Here is a 26,361-nt window from a genome sequence, read left to right on the forward strand (position 1 = left end):
AGCACACACCCCCTCTCCTCCCCGCTCATCATCTTTCCTCTCCACTCCTCTCCTCTTCTCTCTCCTCCCCACATGGAGCCTTAAAAAGTGGGAGCAACGACCGGAGAAGCTCACTCCCAGCGAGACATCCATCCGCCATCTCACCAGCCCCGTCATCATCATCATCTGTCATTTGGTGGTAAGAGCTTCTTTACATTTCTTTGCCTTACAGCCTTAATGAAATCTTTTCTGCATAATCCTGTTAGGAGGGTTGAAAGATGCAGTGTTTCGTTATTTGCATGATTATTATTGCTTCAGATAATAACTTCAATTTTCGGCTAGGTGTAGTCTTATTGCTTTATTGCGCAGGTATCAAACTCAAGGCCCGGGGGCCAGATCTGGCCCGTCATTTCCTTAATATTTAATCTTAATTGTATGTCAACATCCATGATTCTTTCTAAAAGGTCTAAATGTCATTAACAACATAGAGCTATTGCCAGTGATTTTACGTTTGATTAAAAAACAAACAAACATGTCGTTATCTATCAGTTGTTGTGTATTTGTAATAATATGTGGACTGAGGAGGTTAAACATTTGCATGGTTTCACTGTTTCAAAGTCTTAATGACTCTCTGCGGGAAACCGTAACTACAATAAATGTGGGCCGCAACAAAAATTAGTTTGATGCCCGTGCTTTTTTAGGCTTGATTCTGAATATCATAGCGCATAGTGCTAAATAAAATACAGATCAAGCTGATTTAAAAAATAATAATAATAATATAGATTTAATACAATATATACCAAATTTAAAGCTTATTTAAAGCACTGGTGTAATTAATTAATTAATTTATTTATTTATTTACTATCCATTCATTCAAAGCATCTCATTTATTGCATTGTTTTCAACTATCTATCTATCTATCTATCTAACATTAATGGTGGGAAAAGTTTTGAAAGGATTTCTGGCATTTAAACGAGGGCATGTAAACTTTTTTTGTGTGTGTTTAAATCCAGTGTATCTTACTAGATTAGCTCTGCAGCTGTTAATTAATTGTTGTGTAGAGATTTTTTCCCCCCAGTCCAAGCTAAAAATTGTTGCAGCCTAGTGAGTCAGATTTGAGCCTCCTGCATTCTTCGGTCTTCTCTCCGCTGTGAAAGCATACTTCATACTGATACTTTGCTGATAACGTGCACTGCTACACACTGACGTTGCCAAAGTAGCGCTTGCGTTTGCATTCCAGGCACTGTGGTCACTTGAGTTAATGATGTTAGTGACTTACAAAGTCAGCGGGTAAAAAACCTTAGAACTGTTTCAGTACTGCTATCAGGACAGAGAGAAAAAAAAACCTCATCCAGCGCTTTTATCAGAAACCATCAATGGCTTCATCTGTCTCAGTGCAGTTCTGGAAGATGAGATGACTCAGGGCGACTCATTCTTTTTACCGCTGACCTCTGGGGGATTTTACTGCTTCCCATGTGGCACTTCTCCACGTTCTCTTTATTCTCTCCCTTTCATCTTCTGTTATGCAGATGTCTCATCTCCCCATTTTCTCTACCGTCTTTTATTTACCTGTCGCTCTGTGTGTGGACATTCCCATTAAGTTTTTTGGGTGAAGGCCTCGTTCTGAGCCCTGCATGGGGGGGGGGGGGGGGGGGCTTGAAGGCAACAATGCAGCTTTATGTTCCGTGGGACTTTTACAGAGCTGGCGCAGTGAAGCATGCACCATTACCCTCCCCCTGAGTGACTGTGAAGAATGAATAATGCCTGCTAAGTAGCTTTCTGACATAGCATATTGTAGCAAAGTGTAAAGGAACAATGGTCAAATTGAAGCTTAGTCATCCCGGCAGGTCGAACGGGTTCAAAAAACATGTTATGATCTGCAGGATAAAAGCAAATGTAGAGAATGAGGCCATTATTGCAGCCCACCAACACACTAAAGGTGTTTCCCGTGCCAGTGCCTCTTATAGATAGTGTTTGGTCCCAGCGGGCCTTATAAATCCTCTCTGGTTGACATGGGCAACCTTGACAAAGTATGTGAAGCCAACAAGTCTCAAACAAAGTGATTTTGAATTCCATCAGAAAATCTGCATTTAGAAACAGTAAGCAATGCCTTTATTATATCGGCCGAATTACTGTAATGACTTTATTTTTGGAGTCAGCCAGTCCTCTCAAAATGCTCTTGCTTGCCTCTTAACTGGAGCACATAATTCAGATTCTGGCCTCACCGCAATGGAGTTGAAGGTCATTTTCAAATCACAAAGTCGGCAAATTGGAGGAATTTTTTTTTTCAGTTGGTTGGTAGGCTTTATTTTTAACATATGCACTGTATATAATTATTTATATATTTAATATATACTAGACAAGTTCAATAAATAGAGTTGAGTATTCGTCCTCAATATAAGCGTGCACACTTCAGTGTGCAGGAGCAATCCTAGAATTAGTCTTTTCACACTGAAATGCAAGTATTTTCCGTGCACTTTCCCACCGTTTTAGGCTTCCACATTTTGTTCTCATTACTGGAAGGCAAGAATGTCTCACCTCCATCTCTTATAAGCTCAGCGCTCCGTCATCGTTGCACTTGCTTGCCAACGTGAACTCAATGGCAACGTGTCCAAGCAAGTAGAAACGCAACAGGGGTAATTTCTTTTCATGGTGAACGCAAGAAATTGTTGAATTGAATTGAATTGAATTGACTTTTCACTGTTATAAACGATTCATCCTCATGGGTCCTGCTGAAAATGTCACAATGGTAACTCACTATTTTCACTCAAACTGCGATTGAATGTTCAGCTGCCTCAGTTGTGCCCCTAATTTGGATACCACGCTCTCTTGGGCCCCCTTCTGCACGCCACTGTCCAAGATACACAACACAACCCTACAAAAATAAATGCGTTTTTTGATCATGTTAAGGCTTCCAAAAAGGTGAAAAGGAGCCAGGACTTTTGGACTGCCTGCTATAAATACAATACAGTGCAAAATTGAGGTCAAATGATATATACAGCTGTGCATGTCTTTGTCTTATCCGTCTCACGTCTTTGCCCTACAAACGTGGCAATGTTGTGACTCAGTGTCTGGCTTCTGATCCTTCGAAGATGTTTTCACTTGTTCCACTCTTGTTTGACCTACTAAATAAAACCACGATCATCAAACACCATTAACATTGGAACACACTAAGTTTCCCAAAGCAAGCATAGACATTGTTTATACAATGACTGTATCAGCATCTACTTTGTGCCTATTTCTATAGAGCAGCCATTAAGTCTGCATTCCTACCGATGGGTTGGAAATTGGAAATTTTTCTCTCTTTTGCAATCAAAGGTAGCAAATTTACCATTTTTTTTTATTTCGACGAATTTTTTTTCACTTTACAGCAACTTTAATACCATTGCTTCAGTGTGTGTGGACCCCACTCAAAACAACTAGAATAGCATTCAGTAAAGCAAAAAGTTCCTCCAAAGTTGGACTATTAACACAAATTAGGGGGGTGGGTTGTCTTTATTTCTACCTGATTCATGGAAATTGAAATTAATTGAATTGGTGTATTGTTAAAAAAATGGATCTCACATTTTCATACAAATTGATAATGTAGTGTGTGTATATATATATATATATATATATATATATATATATATATATATATATATATATATATATATATATATTTATACTTCTTGGCTTTGAGCTAGGCAATATAATTTCATTTTGAGGCTGTGAGCTGAGCCCAGGAAGGGCCTCATGCCTGTGAGATACAACAGGCTCCAAATAGGGCGGGAGGCACATATGTTCATGTCTGATGCGGGCGTGTTTGTACGTTGCACGGCTTGATATGTGTTCACCAGCCAGTATTCGAGCAGGAAACACATGTTTTCAACTGACTGGGCCGGTGAGAGGGGGGACAGCTAAGCTGCACAGCTGCACAAAAGGAAAACAAAAAGGAAACGATAGCCTGTTGACATGTGAGTCTGTGAGGTTTAATATTCGGGTGAGGGGGGTTAAAGAAAGGATCATTTGCTTTGTTTTACACATGAACAGGAAAGTGGCCTGTCCTTTTAACGGTGAGTGTGGATTGCTTTACAAGACAAGGGGGTAGATCTTATTGGGCTTGTAATTTTTTGCTTTCATGTATATTCTGCGTGTGTGTATACTCGGTGCTATGAAAACACAATTCTGCTTTCTGTGTGCCCAGTCAAGCAGAGAGGGTGAACCGGCAGACAGCTTAGAATGAAAACTTTCCCGAGATTAGAGGATCAGACAGTATGTTCAGTTACATTACAAACTTTGAGATGAGGGGGTTGGAAGTACATTATTGTATTGTACCTTCCAATGTACTGCTATTGTACCCTTAACCATTATATTATAAAGCTATAAATTATAGCCTCCTCACATTCCTGAAAGATACCAACAACAAAGACATTATGTCCCCCAGGACAAGAATTGGGCCATTGTGCGTTTTGAGCACAGGAACTGTTGACTAAATTTATTTACAGGCTGAGTCACTGATAGATAGTGTGGTGGTTCACTTGCCTGACTTCCGTGCAGGGTGCGTGGTTTCAGTTCCTTAAACATGAATAGTTGTCTGTCTCTTTGTGTACCCAACTATTTTTCAATTTTATCTAGTTAAAATGTTTTTAATTAATTAACATAGCCCTTATGCACAAATGTTTGCCCAACATGCAGCCAGAATTACTAACTAACTACTAACCTACAATAATGCAATAGTAAAGTCATTATTTCAGTAAAGAGTTGTATTAAAAAACTCTTCATAAATAATAAATAATAAATAATAAATAATAAATAATAAATAATAAATAATAAATAATAAATAATAAATAATGAATAATAAATAATAAATAATAAATAATAAATAATAAATAATAAATTAAAAACAATAAGTATTTCGTTAACTGGACATTTCACCCTGCACCGCATGACAATGTAGTTTCACATCACTGTGCAAAGTAGATTATTGCGCAATGTCTAAATGTCAGTACTGTTGTAAAACAAGGACGGACCCACTGTAAATTTTGAATGATTTCAGAAACATTGGCCAAAATTATAAAATAATTCACTAACTAAAATACATCATGGACACGTGTACTGTACATAAATTCATGTTAAAGAAAATAAAGAACTAAAGAAGCCTTCACTGAAGAAATATGTGACAATCAATGAAATGGCTCCATTTTTATTGTGAGCTATTTCACTGATTATTGTATTGCATGCATGCATGCATACCTGCAACTTTACAGGAATATCATTTCTAAATTTCTAAACGCTTGTACAGCTTCCCAGCAGGCACCTTAATTAATTCCTAAATCTCAACAAACAGTGCCAACTGCTCTTGTATGACTCACGATTACTCAACACACACTTGAGATTGCCCAGCTGCTCTCCTCTAACATAGTAACGTTAAAACGTTTGTACACGCTGAAAAGGGAGGAACACGAGAGGAAATCGACACGTCGGACATCTTTTCCTCAAGCAATAAAAAGGCAACTAGGAGATGACGTTTTCTTCCTTCGGGTTTCCTCTTCTGCTTTCCTCTCATTTCCTCTGCGGTCCATGTTTCGTTGTTGTTATATTGAAGTAGGAATTCTGCAGAAACGCTTGGCTGCTGGTTAGAAATTGTGGTCTCCTGACGTAAACAAGAGGTTTTCTGTTGAATCTCCGCGTGTAAGTCTTATATGAACGAGGAGTAAATGTATTCGTGTTGTATAAAGTCTACACGCTCTTGTTGTGATATTAAAAATTAGAGAATAATTAAATAATTATAAAACTTGTTACAGCGTGATCTATAAAAACTGAAAACTTTAAGTTGCCTCAGATAATAGATTGAAGATGTTCTGGCTTTTCCTGACATTTTTTTCCTTTGCATCAAAAGCCTTAAACAAAATAAATAAAATCTATCAAACACATGTCAGAAATTGTGTTGAGGTCTGTTGTGTAACTTTTGTTGTAATTGTTTTGTTTCTTTTAAACTGATGTCAATCAAATAAATGTAAAAACAAACAGACAACAAGATGGAACTTATTGACCTTGAAGATAGAGCCCATTATGAACAATTCCATTCACCAGCTTTCTGCTTCAAAGAAAACCTGGCATTTACATAGGGGTGTGAAGACTTTTTACAGCCACTGTATATGAATGAAAGCCAATTAAGTGATCACAAACTAAATGATTAATAGAAGCCCAAACACATCATCCAACTGTCCCGTACTGAGCATTATATGACTTCCTGTGTGAGTCAAGGAGTCGAGTCCGCACTTCCTCCCCCACCTGTCCCACCCTTTCCTCCCAGCGGCCTCCCTGAGACACACAAAAAGGAAACAATAAAAGGGGAAAAAAACGAATTGTAGCTAGAATTGTGCAATTATTTTTCCTGCAATTGTTGACGCAACGGGATTCATTCAACAAGGACACACAAGCTGTATTAGTCATCTTCCTGGTTCATTTTCTTGAATCATATATTTATATTTAGCGTCCACGTGTGTGAGGATTTTTAATAACCCTCACTTACGTTTAATTATTTGGTGGTAACAGTGTCAAAACAGAGAATTTATTATATAACTGCTAGGGTAATTTCAACATAATTAAAAACTGTTTCAAAAACAGGAAAAACAGTATGTATTACCATTTTTTATTTCATATCCAAAACACAAGGAAAATTATTGTTGTTGTTATTCTGACGTTGAGAGAGAAAGAGAGGTGTGCGTGAGCTGTGGTTTTTCGTAACATCCGTATGTGAATATGAAATCTAATCCATCTAATATAATTTAATTTTGTGCTTGCAGATAATCGAAGCGCTCCAAAGACCTCCCAAGACCATGACCAGAATACTATTATTGGTCCTGTCTGCTCTCTTCTGCCACCTAGCGGACAGTGTAAGTAACAATACTTTCTACCAACAACAAGCTAACCATAGCTTTCTCCCCCGAATAGAGTTCGTTGAACAATGAAGTAGTCATACTTCATTGACATTGATAACCACTCACTTTACTGTTTATTACCAAATTCCTTGAAGACCCCTTATTGTCTCCGCAGTGAGGAACAAATTCCCCATTCAATGATTTACATATGATGTTAATAGAGAACCATTTCACTAACCTTGCTCTGCAAGATGAATTCTCGCGGTATTTGTGAGTTTATAATCTCCCGAGAATACATCTTGCCCGTTGATTTCCACCGACCAATCACAGAGTGACATTGTGTTTGGGGTGTGACGAAACCAGGAAGCCAGCGCCGACACCGGGTCAAACAAACAAACCTAACATGGACAAATGAACGCTGCAATTAATTCTGTTCTTGCAGAAGTACTCACCGTTTCCTTGTTGAATGTTGAACAGCGGCACTTCGTGCATTTTTAGCTGGTAAAGTTTTTTTTTCTTTCCTAAAACGACATTTTCATCCGTTGCCTTGATTGGTCAAAATAAACATGTAAAGATGCCGCATCGTCCAATCAGCTCGGAGTATTGTACAGAATGTTCCGCCTTTCCGGAGCAAATCACCGTGGAGCAGTTCCAGATTGATATTGTGGAGAACTCCCTTGGGTGAATCACAATTATCAATTTGGCTATTGCCAGGTTACCATTTCACGTAGCCGGCGCCGCACATATTGCGCATGCCAGAAACAACCACAATTCACAGACTTGTCTTCTACGAATCCGACGATGAAATTAAATCAACAGTCGTCACCTGCGAAGTACTCTGGCCTGGAGCTACTTTTCAAATAGTTTTGAAAAGGTCGAGAGTAGGATGTCAAAAAAAAAGTTGATCGAAATTGTAGTAAATATTGTACATATTGAATTGTGTTTACTTTTGCAGAAAATGCTTATAGCTCAGTAAATTGTATAGAATGAAAATTGCAGCTACCTAAATGTCATTCCTGGTCTTGAACATTGGTGTTCTTGTGTGCCTTTGCAGGCGGAGCTGCGCCGCTACAAGAGAGGAACTCGTTTTTACCGAGGTGAGCCTGAGCGGAAGACATCCAGACGGGCACTTTTCATTGTTCATATCCAGAAGTCTTCACCTTCCTTTGACACCTCCCGTGAGCCAAGCCATTCTTTTTTTTCTTTTTGCCTTTCCTAATAACAACATCACCTCAGCCTCAGATTCTTTTGTTCCTCTGTTTGTCCATGTAACAATCACGACTTGTAATCTTCCAGTGCGATTGGCTCATTATTTGCGTGTGCATGTGTGTGTGTGTGTGTGTCTTCTCAGCGCGTTGTGTGGATAGTACAACATCAGCCGTGCATAGTTATGGAGACACTTGGCTGCGATGGAGGGGACAGCGCGTGGAGTATTGCCGTTGTGCATTAAGAGGACGAGAACTTTGTCATATTGTCCCCGTCGTCAGTGAGTGTGACATACTATCATCACAACATCATAAATATCCAACAAAAATACATTCACCGCGTTTACACTCTTACAACTCAGCACGGAAATCAATCGATAGTGACCGTGTAGTTAGTTTTTTTGGCTCAACAGCTTCATACAAGTTAAACGTAACATTAAACTTGAATTATTTTACAATACATATGAACCTCAGCAGCTTCAATGCAACAGTGGCCAAACATATAAATCAGTTAAAAAAAAAAATGCTATTTTTTTCTTAATTTGACTACATTTGGTGGTCATACAGTAGGTCAAGATATGATTAGCTTTATGTGGTGAAATTTACTAGTCGTAGTGACAGCACAATGTACGTACATCCTAAAGAAATGGCATCGTTGATCCCAGATGACCCTTCCTGTCTGTTTACTATCCTGTCTTGACCATGTGTGTCTTTGATTTAACCGCTAACTTGCTATAACAAACTATCTTTTTTATTTTTGGGTCTGCTTTGCTTGTACCCGCAGTCGGCTTTCTGTAGGCGTAGTTTAGTCTGACATTGCTCTTCCCTAGCGCGTTTTTTACCCCCCCACTGACGAATTTGATGACTTATGGTCGCTTTTCTTTCAGACTAACCACACTGCAGTGAGCTCAGGCTGCAGGCGCTGGTTTTATCCTCCAGTTTAGACCTCTTGTAATAATAAATAGAGAACCTGACTGCATGCCTGACCTAATTACATGAAACCATACTTCCGCCTTTTCTGTAAAGTGACGATGGACTTAGTGTAATATTATTTAAGCCACTGTAACAGTATGCACAGTTTGGACATTAACACTGTGCTTAAAGGGGGGGGGGGGGGGAACTAAATAGTACTTCAATTAACATGTATTGCACAGAAAGCTCAATAAAAATGTTGCAAAAATAATTGTAAACAAACCATTCTAAAAGATTAAATGCAAATGTATCGTACTGAAAAATCAAATACAACAAAAATTTACAAAAAATGTGATGCACTGGATAGAGAAACAAGTTTCGTCTAACATTTTTATTTAAAAAAAACAAAAAAATTTTTATAAGCTTAAAAATAATATAAAGAAATACAAAATGTTTTCATTTTATTTGATATTTTTAAATATAGCGCAATATCGTTCAGTATTTCAACTTTTTTTTTTTTAATCTTCTGATTAATGGCATGTTTTTAATTTATTATTACAATATGTAACAAATCATTAAACAAGTCATGTCATATTTAATTGTGCTCATTTGTTCGTCCATTAACATACAATTGGTATGTAAAACAAAATAATACAGTGGCTCAGAATCAAAGACCGCATCCCTGCTGAACACATCGTATACTGTATGTTTTATTTTGTATGTAGTAAATATTCAGTACAGTACATCTAACGCGCTTTGGTTTTCTCTCCCTTCAAGATTGCTACACGTCTCATTGCTACAATGGAGGGACGTGCAAGGAGGCCGTGTACTCTTCGGACTACATTTGTCAGTGCCCCCCGGGTTTCAGCGGCTCGCAGTGTGAGATCAGTAAGTATACAGTAAGGACCCAGCTCACAATCCCTGTTCGAGTTGGTGTTGCTGCTGGGATGCCGCCTCACCACATTATCTTGAAAATGCCATAAAAGCTTTATGTAAGCAAGACAACTCCACCATCCGCCACTGTGTTTGTGCAATGGGGTGCAGTCATGCTAGAACAGAAAAGGGCCTTCCCCAAAACTGTCCCATCAAAATTGAATCGTCCAAAAGCTCTTATGATGCAGGACTAATAGTCTAGACCCTGATGAATTAATTAAAATGTTTATCTTAAGACATTTGGATAAAATATTGCAAAAAGAAAAGTCCATAAACCATGCAAAGAGTTTTTATTTCTGAGGAATTCTTTCTGAGACAGTTAGACACCGCACCCTCTCAGTGGAATAATTACGCATGCATCACTAGTGGCAGCCAGCCAATGACGGTCTTAATGAAAGCCAGACTCAATGAACAGGATTGGTTTTTAATTGTTTAACGCCATTGAGGGAATGTTGCAGGTTTCACACATTAAACTAGAATGCTGGAAGCTGAATGCTAATAGCTGAATGCTAATAGCTGAATGCTAAGCTGAATGCTAATAGCTGAATGCTAAGATGATCACTCAATAGCGCCACCTAATTATGCAGTACCCTCCAATCATTTAGATGTAAAAGTGGAACTATGATAGTCATTTGGTATGCATGTATAACCCTTTGCATAATTTCCATGGATTTGCAATGTAGTCGGAGGTGGGATTCAAAGGGATGGAGGTGGGCATGCAAAGTAGGACTTAGAAAAAGTTCAATGTCAGGGGAAAATGGGGAAAAGTTGATATTTAATGTTAAATTGTGCCAATATTGTAAGTAATATGAAATCAGACGATATATTCCCAAGATGGCGTGAATTTTTGAAGCAAGTTGAAATTTGAATGGTTTAAAAAAAAAAGTATAATGTGGTAGTTGTTTGATGCCAAAAAAGTGAGGAAAATAAAATGCTATAATAATAATAATAATAATTTAAAAAAATTCAAAACGCATTGGCCACCAAAGGGCAATATAATACAGACAAATTAATTAATAATAACATTTGTAAACAATCGTCCAGTTGACTAAAAAAAAAAAGTCACTCGTATGATCGTATCCTTAAGCACCCCTTTCAGTTTTATACTGTTTACACTCGAACCATGCACAATCAAGTTCCCTTTGGTATTCAATAAGGAAGTAATGTCAGAGTGATAACATTCAAATGCTGTAAAGAAGTGTTCCGCAACGGGAAATAGGCTTCATCTGGTGAGAATAAATGAATGAGATAAGCCGTTAGAGACACATTAGTGCCAAGAATAATCAAGGGCGTGCAGTACCGTACGTGTATCTAATCAGGGAGCGGTTTGTTTCCAGACACCAAGGAGAAGTGCGTTGTGGGCAGTGGGGACGCCTATCGTGGCACGTGGAGTGTCAGCCAGTCGGGAGCAGAGTGCATCAACTGGAACGCCACATCCCTCAGGGGAAAGAAGTTCACCGCCAGGAAAGTGGACGCCAGCAGCCTCGGACTGGGCAATCACAACTTCTGCAGGTTTGTGAGCAGTAGGAAGAATGTATACTTTCAAATTGTATTTTGTCAGTAAGGCCTCCATCAAATAACGAATTATTTTTATAATTATAATAATTTTTTATGTACTGCACTGTATTGTTTGTGCATGCCCCCCCCCCCACCCCCCCCCAGGTCCAGTCTGTCATCCAGGGAGCATAAATTGGACCTTCCTCATGTTTTCTTATTTTTCTTTTTTCTAAGAAACTTGGGATGCTAATTAGTGAACCGAAAGGCATCGTATTCTGTCTCCCTCTGTTGGTCCTTGTTATTTTTCGTGTTTCTCGGAAGGATTGTGACTGTGAAATCAAATTCCTTGTGTGTGTTTTACATACTTGACCAATAAATTTGATACTGATTCTGATATAACTTCAATTAATCTAGTTTTTTGATTAATTGGCAAGATTAAATAAAAGATAGTTAATAATTATGCCACATATGGCTTGGGCTTTTGGATGCGATATAAAATGATTAAATGCGATACATGATTTTTTTTAACTCACTGTTAGCAATGTTTCTTGGTGAATAATTTATAAACGATGATCTATTGTGATTCTGAACAAAAATATAGAAACATTTTGGACATGGAGACTGCGATTGCAGATGACAAATGTGTTTTTTAGTGCACTAGGAAATGCACAAAATTAAATGTAACAGGAACAAAATGTATGACAATGCGGTAATGTATTTCATTTTTTATTTAATTGTTGTTTTATTAGATATTCGTTGAAAGAGGTGCAGGTGCATCTCAATGAATTAGAATATCATACGAAAATACATTTTTGAGTTAAAATTCCCAAAGTGAAACTCATATGCGGAATCTTTAAACACAAAAGGCCAATTTCGAACTGTATTAAAATGTAATTCGATTTCTTGAGTTGATGATTTATTTATTTATTTTACTGTAACCTATAATTGGCTCTTTGCACAAATCAGGTGTGTCTGGCCATTGTCGTCGTGGTTACTGAGGTCAGGCGCACCTGGATTAATCAGTTTGTCCAATCATGAAAGACAGGAAATGAAGGAATGTTGCTGAGTTCAGCAAGTAGTGGATTTGTGCAAATAGAGCCCATTATCAAACACATAACAATTAAACGGCCCTTGTTAATTAAACTTCCCCCCTCTGAACTCACAGTGATCTCTTCTCTCAGGAACCCCGACCATGACGGCGCTCCTTGGTGCTACACCTACAAAGGCACTCAAATCATCTGGGAGTTCTGCTCCTTGCCCAAGTGTTCAGAAGGTAACGCTTCACGTCAAGCGCTATACTGAACAGCGCATATTGTAATGGATGTTATTATGTAAACCATATGTGTGCTCCTCTACGCGATTTTCATCAGATCGGTACGAAGAATGCATGAGAGGGATCGGTCTGACTTATAGGGGCACGGAGTCTGTCACTAAAAGTGGCGCCCGCTGTCTCTCGTGGGACTCTCCGGCTATCCTGCACAAGTTCAACAATGCTTGGAGGTCCGATGCCCTCGAAGTGGGACTGGGCAGCCACAGCTACTGCAGGTACAAAAGCCGTACTAACGTAATTAAATCGTATCAAGAAAAGAAAAAAAAATCAGCTCCTAAATGCACGTGCTTTCGTCAAACAGGAATCCCGATGGCGATAAAGGCCCGTGGTGTCACACCTACAAGAACATGCAGCTGACCTGGGAGCTCTGTGATGTACCGAAATGCAGTGAGTTTGCCTGTTTGTTTGTTTTTTATAAATCAACAATAATATTCCAATTTGCTGAATATTCTCCTTTTAAAATTGTGTTCATCTTACCGAGCGGCTCCTCCTCTTTTTTTTTTCAGTGAGACGTCCAGCCACCGTCGCACCACTGGGCCCTCGAGGCCCCATAACCAACAACAACAGAGGTATGACATCATCGTGATGACCTCAACGATCCCCCACTTGTGTCATTTGAAGCATCATTTCACAATATGTCCGTCCTCTCTGCAGGGACATGCGGCCAGCGTTTGGACAACACCCTAAGCCAGCCTGCCTTCCGCATGTTCGGAGGTCGCGAGAGCGACATTACGGAACAACCCTGGCAGGCCGCCATTAACGTTTACCAGGCTCGTCTGCGGCAACACTTCCACCGCTGTGGAGGGATTCTCATTGACTCCTGTTGGGTCGTGTCTGCTGCACACTGCTTCGAGGCTACGTAAGAATCTCCCAATAACACAGCGATAACACTTTTTTGAGAGTAGGAGTTAGAAGTACTCGAGTATTTGTTGATAATAGTTTTTGCAATTGTGATGAAAATGTGTTTTGTTTTAATCAAAAAGTGTTCAAAAACACACTTTTCTTTAAAAAGGCACCCTTATGTGTTTTCTAAGAAATAATGTAAGAAAAAATAAATACAAGACTGCTTCTTGGGAATACTTCAAGATATAAAATAAAACTACTATATATAGAACACGGCTGACGTGGCTCCTTCCTGGAAGGTATGTTTGGCTGACGGAGGGGTATTGGTATCATGTATGCTCTCATTTGTTCAGGGATAAACCGTCAAAGTTGGAGGTCGTCCTGGGCAGGACATTCCGCAAACAGAATTCCAGCAGTGAGCAGATTTTCAAAGTGGAGAAGTACTGGACCCATGAGAGATTTAACAATGAGACATTGGACAATGACATAGGTGGGTACAACTCACATGTTCAATTATCCTGTTACATTGAATTAAGTCACAATGTTTACATATGCCTTTCACTCTGGTAACTTTCCCCATTGTACATGTTTGTTTTCAGTTTAAGCCACGCCCCTCATTAATGTGCCTGAGCAAATTCTCAAATTCACAGACAACACGCATCCAGCTTCAACAAAATGGTGCAAGCGATACTAAATTAGCTTTAGCACTGTCAACATAGCCGACATTAGCCACTGCTGCTACAGTATGTTGGTAGTGTGACTTCTTTGTAATGGAGTGTTACTATAACATGAAATGCTACCAGCTACTTTAGCTAAAATAACAATACAAAAAATGTATGATAATGTCTCACGAATGAATCTAAAAGCAGGCTTTGTAGAAAAAAAAGCATTACCGCTAGTGTTAATTTCGTCAACGAATACTAAACAAAAATAATTTCGTCAACACACATTTTTCAATAAGTGGGACTAAATCAGTACACATTTTCGTCAACTCATGAATATGAGACGAAAATGTACTTCACTCAATAAAAACTGGACTAAAATCTATGGACATTTTAGTTCATGAACAAAAACAAGACTAAAATGATATGATTTTGTAGAATCTTGTATGTGCAAGTCTGTCACAGTGACACACACCCTTTCAAATATGCAGCTAGCAAATGCAACATGCACAAACATGGGGCAGACAGGAGGTGGATTCAAGGTGAAAGGTTAAAAAAAAAAAAGTAAATTATAGTTATAACGTAACATTCCAACAACAATGTTAATCCGATAGCTAACTAATGCTGGCCGATTTACTAGCTCGTAGCATAGAGCCATAGTAGCCACTTGTTGATATACTGAAATTGTGTGTCAAGTTGTTTTTCATCAAAAAGATGAAAGAACATTTTATGTGAAATAGTTTCAGATCCGAAATGTTCAACATAATCTTCTGATGAAAAAAATATACAAGGGTAAAATGATTGTCCAGTTTTTGTTGACTAAGACGAGACGAATAAAATATTGATTTCTTGGACTAAAATAAAGACTAAAATGCTAGATTTATAGTCGACTAAAAATGGACTAAATAAAAACATGATGAGGTTGACTAACTATGATAAAAAGTAACAAGCATGATTGAAACTGGACTAAAACTGAGACAAAAAAATGATTTTCTGGCATCCAACATCTTCTACAGCTCTGCTGAAGCTTAAGTCAGACTTTGGCGTCTGCGCCGTGAACTCTCCAGAGGTTCTCCCTGCATGTCTTCCTGAAGCTGGCCTGGTACTGCCCGACTGGACAGAGTGTGAGATCTCAGGCTACGGCAAAGACTCCGAGTGTACGCAAGCCGACCTCTGACATTCACTTGCCTCTGGCTCTTTTCTCAAGGTGATGTTCAACTTGTCGTTTCTCCTCCACAGTTTCCGCCCATTACTCCGAGCGTGTCAAGAGAGGTTTTGTTCGCCTGTGGCCGAGAGAGCGTTGTGTCCCTGATGTGCTGTCTGGACGTACGGTAACCGCCAACATGCTGTGTGCGGGCGACACCAGAGGCCTGGATGACGCCTGCAAGGTGAGGTTCTATAACTAACTAATCTACAGTATAGTTTAACAAGACCTGTATGTTTATTATGAGTATTGTAGAACTGTTGTCATGTGAGGTGCAGATTTAGGAGCCAAACAAAAAAGAGACACGGGAATTAAGAAATAGGGAGTCTTTATATACAAAACTACAAAGTAACAACAAAAGCAGGGTTGGATTCAGACGGCCTCGAAGAAAACACTTGACGGAGAAACCTTGACTAAGAACCTTGAACGGGCTGGATAAAGAACTCAAAAGTACAAAGTAACCACAGACAGCAGGGCTGGATACAGAACACGAGTAGGGTGTAGGAAAACTTGACATGCTAAGAGAAACCTCGGCTAAACAACCCCAACGTGCTGAGTGACCGGACAAACCGAAATAGGGACATAGCAACTGCATAACACTTGGGAAACTAAGAGTGACTAATATGGCTAAATCATTGTCATCATCATCACCATCATAAGGGACATAGTATCTGCATAAGCGTAATACATCCAAAACCTAATGACCCCCTGACTAACATAAGAATAATAACTCATCATAAGGGACATAGTAACTACATAAATATAATACACCAACATCATTAGGCACGACCCAAGCCGAAACAAAGTCATAACAACTGTATTGCATATAATTTAAATTGTACCTAAATACATATTTGAAATCAAACTGTTGTTGTTGGATTGAATACAAATGTATTGTATTTAAAAACAAACAAACTGTACACTATTAAAAAGTAAAATTACGCAGTTTGAACATTTAATTCAGTGATTATTTTTTCATGCACCAATAAGCCCACATGGCAAACTTTGCTCTACAGCAGTTAATTTTGACAAGGAATTTTAATTTCGTTTTAGGCATAGTCTTTTGACTAAAATTAATTAAAGTTTTAGTCATAATGTGTGACACGCCCGACACATTTATTTCAACGGTGTCTTTATTAATTGTTTCAATGAAATATGTTGAACTGACAATAACATAACTTAGTTTTCACCTAAATAAAAAAGTGCATAATTACTTGAGATTAATTTTACAGCTGCACAATGAATGTAAACATGTTTGAACATTCAATAAAGTGCAGTGAACACTGAACAGTTCTGAGTGCTTCTTTTTGCAAACTCTCCCTTAAATTGGTTCGAACATTTTTACTACCCAAATTTTTTTCTTTTTACCCGAAATGTATTGTGACAGGCAGAACAATTAAACAATCCTCCACTAGATGGCAGAAGATACAACTCCATTGTGCAGCCACCTGTTGCCATTCATACAACAGAAAACAGATTGGTGTTCCAATAAAAAGGCCCAGATTTCACATATTAAATGTGTCATTAAATTGCAACAAGATCAGTTTTTTTTTTTGTTTTTTTGTGGTGTTGCATGAGAATTATTATTTTTTGATAATGTATGTGCTCTGGTGTGATGAATGTTGGGAAACACTGAATTAGAGTGGCAAACTTTATGTGCACATGTACTTTTGTCGAGCCATTCTCCTAACTATCTTCCGAACGTCCTTGCAGGGAGACTCTGGCGGTCCTCTCGTCTGCCGCACCAATGAAAAAATGACCCTGATGGGCGTCATCAGCTGGGGTGACGGGTGCGGCAAGAGGGATAAGCCCGGCGTCTACACCCGTGTCACCCGTTACATCGACTGGATTCATAACAAAATGACGGCCAACCCGATCTGAGCGTCAAGATGACGACGCGTTCGCTTGATTACGCGTGTTGGATCTGAATCCAAATGGTGGATGTTTGAGAACAGCACTTGTTTAGAGGGTTCGAGGGACCAAGAGGAACTTCTGTCACGGGACATCCCAACAGTTGCTCCATGTTCTTCACTTCCTGTGCTTTTTGAGGGACCAGCGCATTCCCCACCCCTTGAGGTCATCTATTTGTTTACATGCTCGAACGTGTTCAATTGTTTTTGTCAATTCACCTCTGTGGGGCTGTATGAGATTACAGCGGTAAAGGTCAGAGGTCAGCAGCACTTGCAATGGCCAAAGCTCAAGACAGACTTGTGCGTCACATACAGTTCATAAAATCTGCTGGTTCAGATTCCTGCTCGATTTTATACTTTTTTTAATCTGGGGATACACAACATGGACTCTTTTTGTAACACGACACTCCTGACACATGGATGGAGCCTAGCATGTACAGTATAACGTTTGTATGAATGCCTATTTTCATATTTTCATTAACAGCTTATCTCCATGCATATTATTTGTATTCTTCGCCAAAGCTGTTTGTTTAAAAAAACAAAACAAAAAAACGTTTCTACTAATTTAATATTTATGTGTATTTTATAGAAACTGACGTGCCGTAAATAATTGATTATTCTATAATCACATCTGGTGAAATACAATAAATATTTGGAGTCACTGCACTCTTTATGCTTTGTGTTTTCATTTTTGGTGTACATTATTATGATTTATTTATATTGATTCTTAAGACTGACCATTCTTGTCTCAAAAGGGATTTTGCTGCATTTTCAAATCACACATTTCCTTGGTGACACAGGAGAGGTTAAATCCATAAAAAAAAACAATATACAATCACTTAAACCTATTCATCCACTACACAAACAAAATTCTCCTACGTGAAACGAGTCATTGTACAGTGGATATAAAAAGTCTACACACCCCTGTTCAAATGCCAGATTTTTGAGATATAAAAAAAAACTTTTCTACCGTTTATGTGAACAATAACCTGTACAACTCAGGTCAGGTAAATGCCTGATTTACTCTTTTAACACCAGATTGCACACCCCCCAATTTTTTTACAAAGTGGTGTCAGGAGGTGTGGATCCACAGCAGGTAGAAAAAAATGCAAATGAGTCGAGTTGGAACTGTCCTCTGTATCGTCGAGAGTGCTCTCGCAGCTTGAGCGCATTTCCCTGTTGGACACCAAACAAAGACGGCGATTTCCTCATCACTTGAGTTAGGAGACTTCATCTCAAATCATGAAAATGGTAATGTATATTTTGACCAACAGAATGTTAATTTATTCTATCATGTCATTTCACATGTTCTATGAGGTTGTTTTTTTTGAATATGCTGGATTAAACCTGAGTGATTTTGTAATTCAGTAATTCAATCAGAATTATGCTGCAGTTTGGCATATCTGAGAAAAAAATGGTGCTGCAAAAAATGTCTCATGAAGTCTTTTTATGAAACGAATAATACTGTAAATTCAGACTGTTTTTCAAAAATTTTAAATACTGTACTATACAGTGGACACAGTCATGCTTCTCTTGTATGCAAAGAGAATCATTTGAATGCTGCCGATTTCACTCCATTGTTAAGGGTTTTTATTTCCTTTGCCCCCTTTCATTTGACACACTACAGTGTGTTGTGTCCTCTCCAGTGATACCAATTTTCACATTTTTTGTTTGACATCTTAAAGTAAAAAATGCAGTTAATTAATTATACGTGCAATTGAATAATCTGGTGAGGATAATTCACAAAAAGTCAATTGGCTTTTATAATTTTTGTTTCTTCCTGGTTCTGTTATGTCATGAAAAGCATCATTGTCCATGGGTGACACGCTACATGTTGGCATGCAAGTGTAATCACACGCAACATAATCATTTACTCTATGTCAACACTTCTTTCATGACAATTTAATCCTGTGGAGTCGTAAGGGAGAACAGACGGGACTGTCGCTATCACTTCCTGATTTTATGCAATCTTTAATCTTCTATTTTCCAGCAGTGAAACATAAACTACTGTATATTTGCACAATGCATTCATTTCAAATGAGAAGTATAAAATAAAACATTTTATAATAGGCTTATATCTTTTGACAACTTAATTGAAATACACATTACCTATTGGTGTTCATTTCTCTCTACATTTAACTCTATCTGGCTTTACAGCAAGAATATGTGACTGCTCAGTAAAAGCAAAAACAAATTCATGTTACTCATAGATAAGCAGCAATACATTACTAATGTGATTTTTTTTTTAATGCTATGCCAAGTTAAGATTTATCCAGTATTGATTTTACTGCCCGAACAAAGCATCCTTATCCATCAGTGAGAGCGTCTGTCTGACTTATGTTTGAGTAGTAAAACCAAGTAAACGATTAAAAGCACACATTCCAGATAGCACAAAGTTGTAGTGAACATATGAATATTTTTTTCTGCTTCTTGCAGAGTTTCTTTGGCAAACTGAAGAACATGTAAGTATAAAGATGTCAAAGGTCTATTTTTGTGTAACGCTAAACTGAGACAAGCATCTTTTATCCCCTTGCAGAGGCCCTCCGGCGCCACCTAAGAGGACAGGTGATGCCACTTCCCTCTAAAAAGGGCATTTATCACTTTTGTTTCTATAGTACTGCATTACTAACTGGGTCATTGTGTCAGGCAACAACGAAGACTTTGGGTGGAAACCGCATGGAGTTGTAAGTAAATCGTTTTAATATCAGAGCTGATATTCCTCGTACAGTGGTTATAAAAAGTCTAAACCCCCCTCCGTTCCAATGTCTGGTTTACAATATTAGGCAAATATACTGTCCTTACGAAAACAGTGAGGCAACCATGTGGACTAAATATTTCAGTGGCAGGAAGATGAGGAAGACGGGGAGGAGGAAAGTGACATGTATGAAGTTCCTCCCTGCGAGCGTCCAGCTGTCACAGTCCCGCCGAGACAAGTGGAAGAAAATGTTTATATGGGTAAGAACACTTTTCATACTCACACAGAAAGAGAATTGAGATACGAGTGAACCAACTTCCAAGTTTTGTTTTTTTAGGCTATCCAGCCAATTTTTTGGCAGTGAACACAATTCCCTTCACAAGAAGCTGCACTTTGGCAAAGAAGAGGCTTCAAGCTGTTTATTGCCACTCCCAGTTGAAGTTCACTGTAAAGTGGAACAAAACAAAGACAATTACACTTCGTGTAGTTCAAAAAGCCACGTAGCTTAGCCTTTAAGTCCTCTTCCTTAATGATAACGCTAATTAGCATCTATGCTACGATGCTATACCACTTTACGTAGAAGATAAAACTCAAATGTAGAAAAACAATATAACAGTACTCACGGTCATACAGTAGCCTATATTGTTTACCCTCTGTTAAGAACAAGGACAAGCGCTATTGTAAATGGATGGATGACTAGTTCTAATTTTGCAGAACGAACTTCCACCGCTGCAGCCCCACACCGGTTAGCTGCACCTGCATCAAGATTGGGCGGAAAACTTCAGGTAAATATAGCAGTGGATGTCTGTTTCTGGTCATTTTTCAAAATATTTGCAAATGTTTTTGTTTTGTTTTCTGTCACCTACAGAAACCTCAACATGCTAAGGAGTCCAACGGCAAGAAACGTGAGTCACAGCTTACAGCGGCACTGTCGAATATTGTACAGTACTCTATAGTGTTTACTTTAGCATGTCTGCCTCACTGTAAAAAAGATCGAGGGTTCAGAGTTAGGTCATTCACAAGAGAGTTGGTCAAAAAAAGAAAGAAAAGAAGATGTTATTATGAACATGATCTTGAAAGTCTTTTGTCATCCTTCAGCACCTGAGGTTGACAGAAACGAGAAGCCCGGCAGGAAAAAGATGGCATCTCCTCCTGCTCCCTTTCTTACGTCTATGGAGGAAGGTGCTGTAATACATGTTGACTCATACAAATGCAGTTTTTTTTAATGGCAAGGATGCATTTTGCTTCACCGTGAGGACAAAACTATTGGGACACCTGGTCATTGCCAACCTAAAAGGAAATAAGGAGTTGGTCGCTTTCAATTTTGCATCTTCTACTCTTCTGGCAAGACTTCCTCACTAAAGTTTGGAGTGTGTGTAAAGTGCACTTATAGTATGTGATAGAAGAATCATGCAGTAATAGCGCCCTCTTGTGTCTCTATGCAGCATTTGAGCTGACATAGTGCCAGTACAACAGTAAGGGCAGTGAATTTTGCCTATACTGTACATTACAGTAACAGCATTGCTTTGCAGAAAGATTCTTTCTATCTATCTACCTATCTATCGCGATAGATAGATAGATAGATAGATAGATAGATAGATAGATAGATAGATAGATAGATAGATAGATAGATAGATAGATAGATAGATAGATAGATAGATAGATAGATAGATAGATAGAGAGCGCTCTAGAGACATAGCTAGCTAGCGAGTGAGCTAGCTAGCTATGTCTCTAGAGCGCTCTCTATGCCATTCATCTTTCTTTATCAAATTTTATTTTTTTTGCATTTCAGATGTATATTTGGATCCGAATGAGGAACAGGTAAATTAATTGAAATGTACCATGTTCTAGCCCAACTTCATGGATATCTAAAACAACAACAACAAATTAATTTCAGCATCAATAGCCTACTATTGTAGTTATCCAGCAACAAAAATGGAGATGCAGCATACAGGCTGTTTAAACATTAAAAAAATCATTTTGAATATTATAATTGAAAACATACATAAGATTTGATTGTCTTTTGTGTATTTATTGTATCAATTACGTGATACAATTCTCCGGAATAAAATGTGTTTAATTGAATGCTAAATATTACCCACACGTACAGTACAGTGGAATTCTCATACGACCAACCATCAAACGCTGTGTGTTCTCATGTTTCAGAGGGATAACGACGACCTGTATTTAGAACCAGCAGCTGGTAGGTTGCATGAATGTGGACTAGATCACGTTGATTTAATGTTTGCATAGTTTGTATGAAAAGTCTTCCAGATACGAATCTTAATTTCATTCCCTTCCTGCCCCTCAGCTTGCCCTCCGGCCCCCCAGGGCCCGATGAGAATGTCTTCATCCACCAAGACGTCACTCACGCATTCGCCCATGTATGTGCTCGTCCACCACTGATACAGTTGATCAGGAGTTCCTCATCTTGTGGCATTTGAATGTATAATATACAGCCATATTGCACTGACATGCTTTCATTATGCAGAATGAAGCCTCCACTTCCAAGAGCCAAGTCAGTGAGTTGTCCATGTTCTCTTCCTATTTCAAAACATTAGAACTTTTCATTCTAATTGAGATAGACGACAAAATTGAGTGCAAGCAATGACGTCTGTTTCCTTCCTTTCAGAATTCCTTCCTGCCTTCCTTGACAGAGGCAAAAACAGGTAGAAACCCTTTTACTATTTTTTTTGCAATGGATGTAAAAGTCATCACACCCTTGTTCAATCTTTTGACATTTTGCTCCCACTTGGCATTCAAACAGGGGTGTGTAGACTTTTTTTTAATATATATCTGATGTGCTTGTACTAATTAGCTTTGAAAATCAACACATTCACATTTCAAACATTTCAGCTCCTCATTTTGAAGCAAGATTCATCACCTCCAAACTGCCCTTGCTAACAGAAGGTTTTAAGCCAGCCAGTCTAAAGGAAACTATGCTCAGGTCAGTCATCAAGTGCAATAGAGTAAAGTATGCTAATATGTGTAATGTTTATAGGCATTTTAATTCATATTAGCTTTACTTTAGAGGTCAATTGTATACTAAAGCTATGATTGATTATTAACATTCCGGTCTATATTTCAGCCACGCAAATCCTCTCATGCTTAAGACTAAGAATGCAAGTAAGCTCCTTTAATTTTTACCAAAATTGCATGTATCATCGCTGAATTAAATTTTTTTATGTTTTAATAAAAACATTTTTATTTTGTATTTTGAGCTTCTGGTGGCGGAAGAACAACCAAACAATTGGGGATTGAGGTAAATTATTTTTTAAAAAGTTGCAGAATATTTCATGTTTGCAATTGGAGACGTGCTTACTGTACGTTCACATTATAGGACAAAGAATGGTTTGCTGGTGATTGCACCAGGAAAACAGCAGAGGATCTTTTACTGAGAGCCAATAAGGTAAAATAATGCTTTCATGCATGGCAGCGTTTTGAAGTTTTGATCAACTTTACAGGCACATTTTTCTCATTAGTGTTGGTTGAATTAAAATTTGTAAAACTTTGGGGTAATTCGACTTGAAAACGTCCACAGTATACAGTACGTGCATCTCCATCCATAATACATTTTAATAATGAGGGATTTTTTTTGTCTATTTCAGTTGTTCAGTATTAAAAAAAAAAAAAAAAAAAGCGAATTTCATATATTAGATCAATTCATTACACAGAGAGTGGAATTTTTTATTTATTTTTATTTATTTATTTATTTATTCTTTTTTATGATTACAGCTTACATGTAACTACAAACAAATATTACCCATCTAAAAAAAAAAATACTGTATATTACATAAGAAGCAATAAAAATGATTTTGATGAGATAGAAATTATGAAGGAATTAGCCTTCTGAAATGTATTTGACCATTTTTAATAAAACTGTATGATATAAGTTTCACTTTTAATCAACTTTCCCACAATACTGACATTTATTGAGATGCATCTGTATTTATCTTGGTTGTTACCAGTCGACCTCTTTCTTGTTCATTTGCAGGACGGCGCCTTCCTCATCCGACGCAGCTCGGCCCAGAGCGCCCGACAGCCTTTCACCCTCGCTGTGCTCTACCGTCAGAAGGTCTACAACATTCCCGTCCGCTTCCTGGAGGAGATGCAGGGCTTTGCTTTGGGAAAGGAGGGCAAGAAAAGTGAAGAGGTGAACTCAGATCGAATGGTCTTCTAGACAGTCTAGAGACTCCATTCTGGACCATTCTAGACGAATAATTACAGAATGGCCAAGATGAAAATGGGTGACACCTCAGCACTAAAGATTAGAAAGAGAGCTTGAAAGCCTGTACGAATGATAAATCCGACTTTCTCTCCCCTCCATCAGGTTTTCACCAGCCTGGACGAGATAGTGATGCACCACAAGAAGAACCAGCTCTATCTGATTGACAGCAAGAGCCAGGCCAAGCACGCTGTCTATTTATCTCACGTTGCACGCTGCTAACGTCACATTTCACAGAATCGGTTACAATCTTCATACTGAAAATGGTGTCACACCTTATTGGACACTACACGTTATTGGGCACAAAAATAGCTTGAAATGACATCTCACAGCATTACAGAGCTAAAATGGGGGACACTCCAAAGACCAAACTACAATAGTGCCTTGAGATAGGAGTGACCCGACGCATTGGAAAAAATGTTTTGGGGTGGATGATGGAATGGTCATTTCCATTCATTTCAATGGGGTAAGGTGATTATAGATATGAGTGTATTGAGTAACAAATATGGTCATGTAAAGAATTAAAATGAATTGTACACAAATAATAATAATTGAAAAATCGAGAATATGTCCCTTTTAAAACTCAAGAGGTAATCAAAACACAATACTGACAAAAATACAGCTAATGTATTAGAATAATATGTCTATTGAAATTTATATTGAGTATATTCAATTCAGGGTTTTTTCCTGTGTACAAAATTCAGAGGCGGCCACCTCAAGTGAGTTGAATTTACAGAATACATGCACGACAAGGCGCATGGTCAGGATTAGGGGTGTTCAATACCACTTTTTTCCCGACCGATACGCAACCCTTAAGTAGTCACCGCTACTGATACCAAATACCGATACCACTAGTAAATATAATTTCACACCAATAGATCATGACAGATGATTTTAAAGAAAGACCTATATATATATATATATACGAATATATTATTTTTTCCTTAAAATTGCATGAAGTTAATGGCAACTTTGTATTCATATAATTTCTAATTTTTATTGTCCCTGATTGTAAAACGGCTTAATGGTATCGGTAGTCGCCCATCATAGTCAGGATGATACCACCTCTGCCTCAATTTGAGCCAGGAAAATCTCTGCGATTGCATTCATTGTATAAAGCGATGATCCAACTTTTTGATCGTACCAATAATCCAATTCTTACAGGCTAAACACATCACCACCAGCTCTTTTTGTTTTTGTTTTAATTTTTTATCATGTGTAGGCCAAGTCATGGTGGAAAAACAAGTCAGGGTAAATGAATAGTTTGACCTGATCCACAGGCAGGCATACTTGCAAATAAACAGATTCAAGCTCGAGAGTTTAGATAGCAAAGGAGGTCAGGAAGGAGGACTGTAAACAAACAAGCAGATAAATCAAGTGTCGTCGCAGCATCATTAAATGATCCAGTCACATCCAGTAACAGCGACGCAGCTGTTGCCATGTTGTGTTCCTTTGCTTCGAAGTCTTTTAGAGGAATAAAACAACACAATGCCTCTTTAAGAGAAACGCTCGTGAGTGGCCAGGCTGCCGCAGTGGCTGGCTTAGTCTAATAATGAACACTGAATGACTTCCTGAAGACGCTGCAATTTGTCAGATGGGTTTGAGGCATTCTGCTGCGATGACGTGCTATGTGTTTCCCAGACTGGCACTCAATAACATCCTGTGATCACTATTGATAGGAATGTGTCATAGGTAGGCTCACTATATATGCTGTGGAATAAAAGGGATGGATGTTTGCTTCAATTTCTGTGAGGAAAAAAAACTGTTGTTATTTTTTTTAATTATTTTTAATTAAAGTTACCCTGAGTTGTCATCATAGCCGAGGTCTGAAGATGAATCAACAATCCGCCCCACACACAAAATGTACTTATTATTTAACAGTTCAAATTGAACAGTTGATTATTAGCTCATAACACATCCTTGCTATTAGCATAAATATGAATCTTCTTGTACCACACCAAAAACTTGACATCATTTAAAATATGACTACTTGCTACTACTACTTTATCAAAACTGATGATAAAGTGCTGACTCCATGAGTGGAAAATACAAATGATGCTTTTATGTCGACTTTATCAGGACTTTTGGGACACTTACGAA

At 38.2% G+C, this 26,361-nt stretch overlaps 2 protein-coding genes across 9 annotated transcripts; both read left to right on the forward strand.

Annotated features, from left to right (window-relative positions):
* Window positions 1-38: 38 nt before the first annotated feature.
* plat (plasminogen activator, tissue) lies at window positions 39-18,007 on the forward strand. 8 transcript variants are annotated; one of them, XM_086076551.1, is made up of 15 exons: window positions 39-178; window positions 6,771-6,860; window positions 7,900-8,023; window positions 8,197-8,331; window positions 9,740-9,850; window positions 11,233-11,407; window positions 12,574-12,665; window positions 12,763-12,937; window positions 13,024-13,109; window positions 13,229-13,291; window positions 13,377-13,581; window positions 13,919-14,055; window positions 15,244-15,384; window positions 15,467-15,615; window positions 17,145-18,007. In XM_086076551.1, exons 2-15 carry the CDS (start codon window positions 6,804-6,806, stop codon window positions 17,310-17,312), a joined length of 1,818 nt encoding a protein of 605 aa, XP_085932677.1. In that variant the 5' UTR covers window positions 39-178; window positions 6,771-6,803; the 3' UTR covers window positions 17,313-18,007. The 8 variants fall into 8 exon arrangements, with proteins under 8 accessions (XP_085932677.1, XP_085932681.1, XP_085932684.1 ...); XM_086076555.1 differs by having other exon boundaries at window positions 7,900-7,942; XM_086076552.1 differs by lacking the exon at window positions 39-178 and adding an exon at window positions 3,791-3,935.
* Window positions 18,008-18,464: 457 nt separating this feature from the next.
* LOC147173541 (SH2 domain-containing protein 6) lies at window positions 18,465-26,079 on the forward strand. The gene is made up of 19 exons (XM_086076560.1): window positions 18,465-18,592; window positions 19,778-19,803; window positions 19,878-19,906; window positions 19,988-20,025; window positions 20,182-20,296; window positions 20,751-20,821; window positions 20,905-20,941; window positions 21,135-21,218; window positions 21,829-21,857; window positions 22,203-22,239; window positions 22,348-22,420; window positions 22,528-22,558; window positions 22,669-22,705; window positions 22,893-22,983; window positions 23,125-23,162; window positions 23,258-23,298; window positions 23,377-23,445; window positions 24,031-24,189; window positions 24,367-26,079. Exons 1-19 carry the CDS (start codon window positions 18,584-18,586, stop codon window positions 24,481-24,483), a joined length of 1,131 nt encoding a protein of 376 aa, XP_085932686.1. The 5' UTR covers window positions 18,465-18,583; the 3' UTR covers window positions 24,484-26,079.
* Window positions 26,080-26,361: the final 282 nt, after the last annotated feature.

This window comes from Leptonotus elevatus, chromosome 5 (assembly GCF_054856555.1).
Source record: "Leptonotus elevatus isolate MCC_2025b chromosome 5, RoL_Lele_1.0, whole genome shotgun sequence".
Classification (NCBI taxonomy): Eukaryota; Metazoa; Chordata; class Actinopteri; order Syngnathiformes; family Syngnathidae; genus Leptonotus; species Leptonotus elevatus.

Excerpts from the sequence above, each read along its gene's own strand:
- plat (XM_086076551.1), top strand. The coding sequence starts at position 6,804 with ATGACCAGAATACTATTATTGGTCCTGTCTGCTCTCTTCTGCCACCTA. Across the intron at positions 6,861-7,899 it reads TCTGCCACCTAGCGGACAGT|GCGGAGCTGCGCCGCTACAA; the intron begins GTAAGTAACAAT and ends GTGCCTTTGCAG. Across the intron at positions 13,582-13,918 it reads GCACACTGCTTCGAGGCTAC|GGATAAACCGTCAAAGTTGG; the intron begins GTAAGAATCTCC and ends TCATTTGTTCAG.
- LOC147173541 (XM_086076560.1), top strand. Across the intron at positions 22,240-22,347 it reads GTATTTAGAACCAGCAGCTG|CTTGCCCTCCGGCCCCCCAG; the intron begins GTAGGTTGCATG and ends CCTGCCCCTCAG. Across the intron at positions 23,163-23,257 it reads GCTTAAGACTAAGAATGCAA|CTTCTGGTGGCGGAAGAACA; the intron begins GTAAGCTCCTTT and ends TTGTATTTTGAG.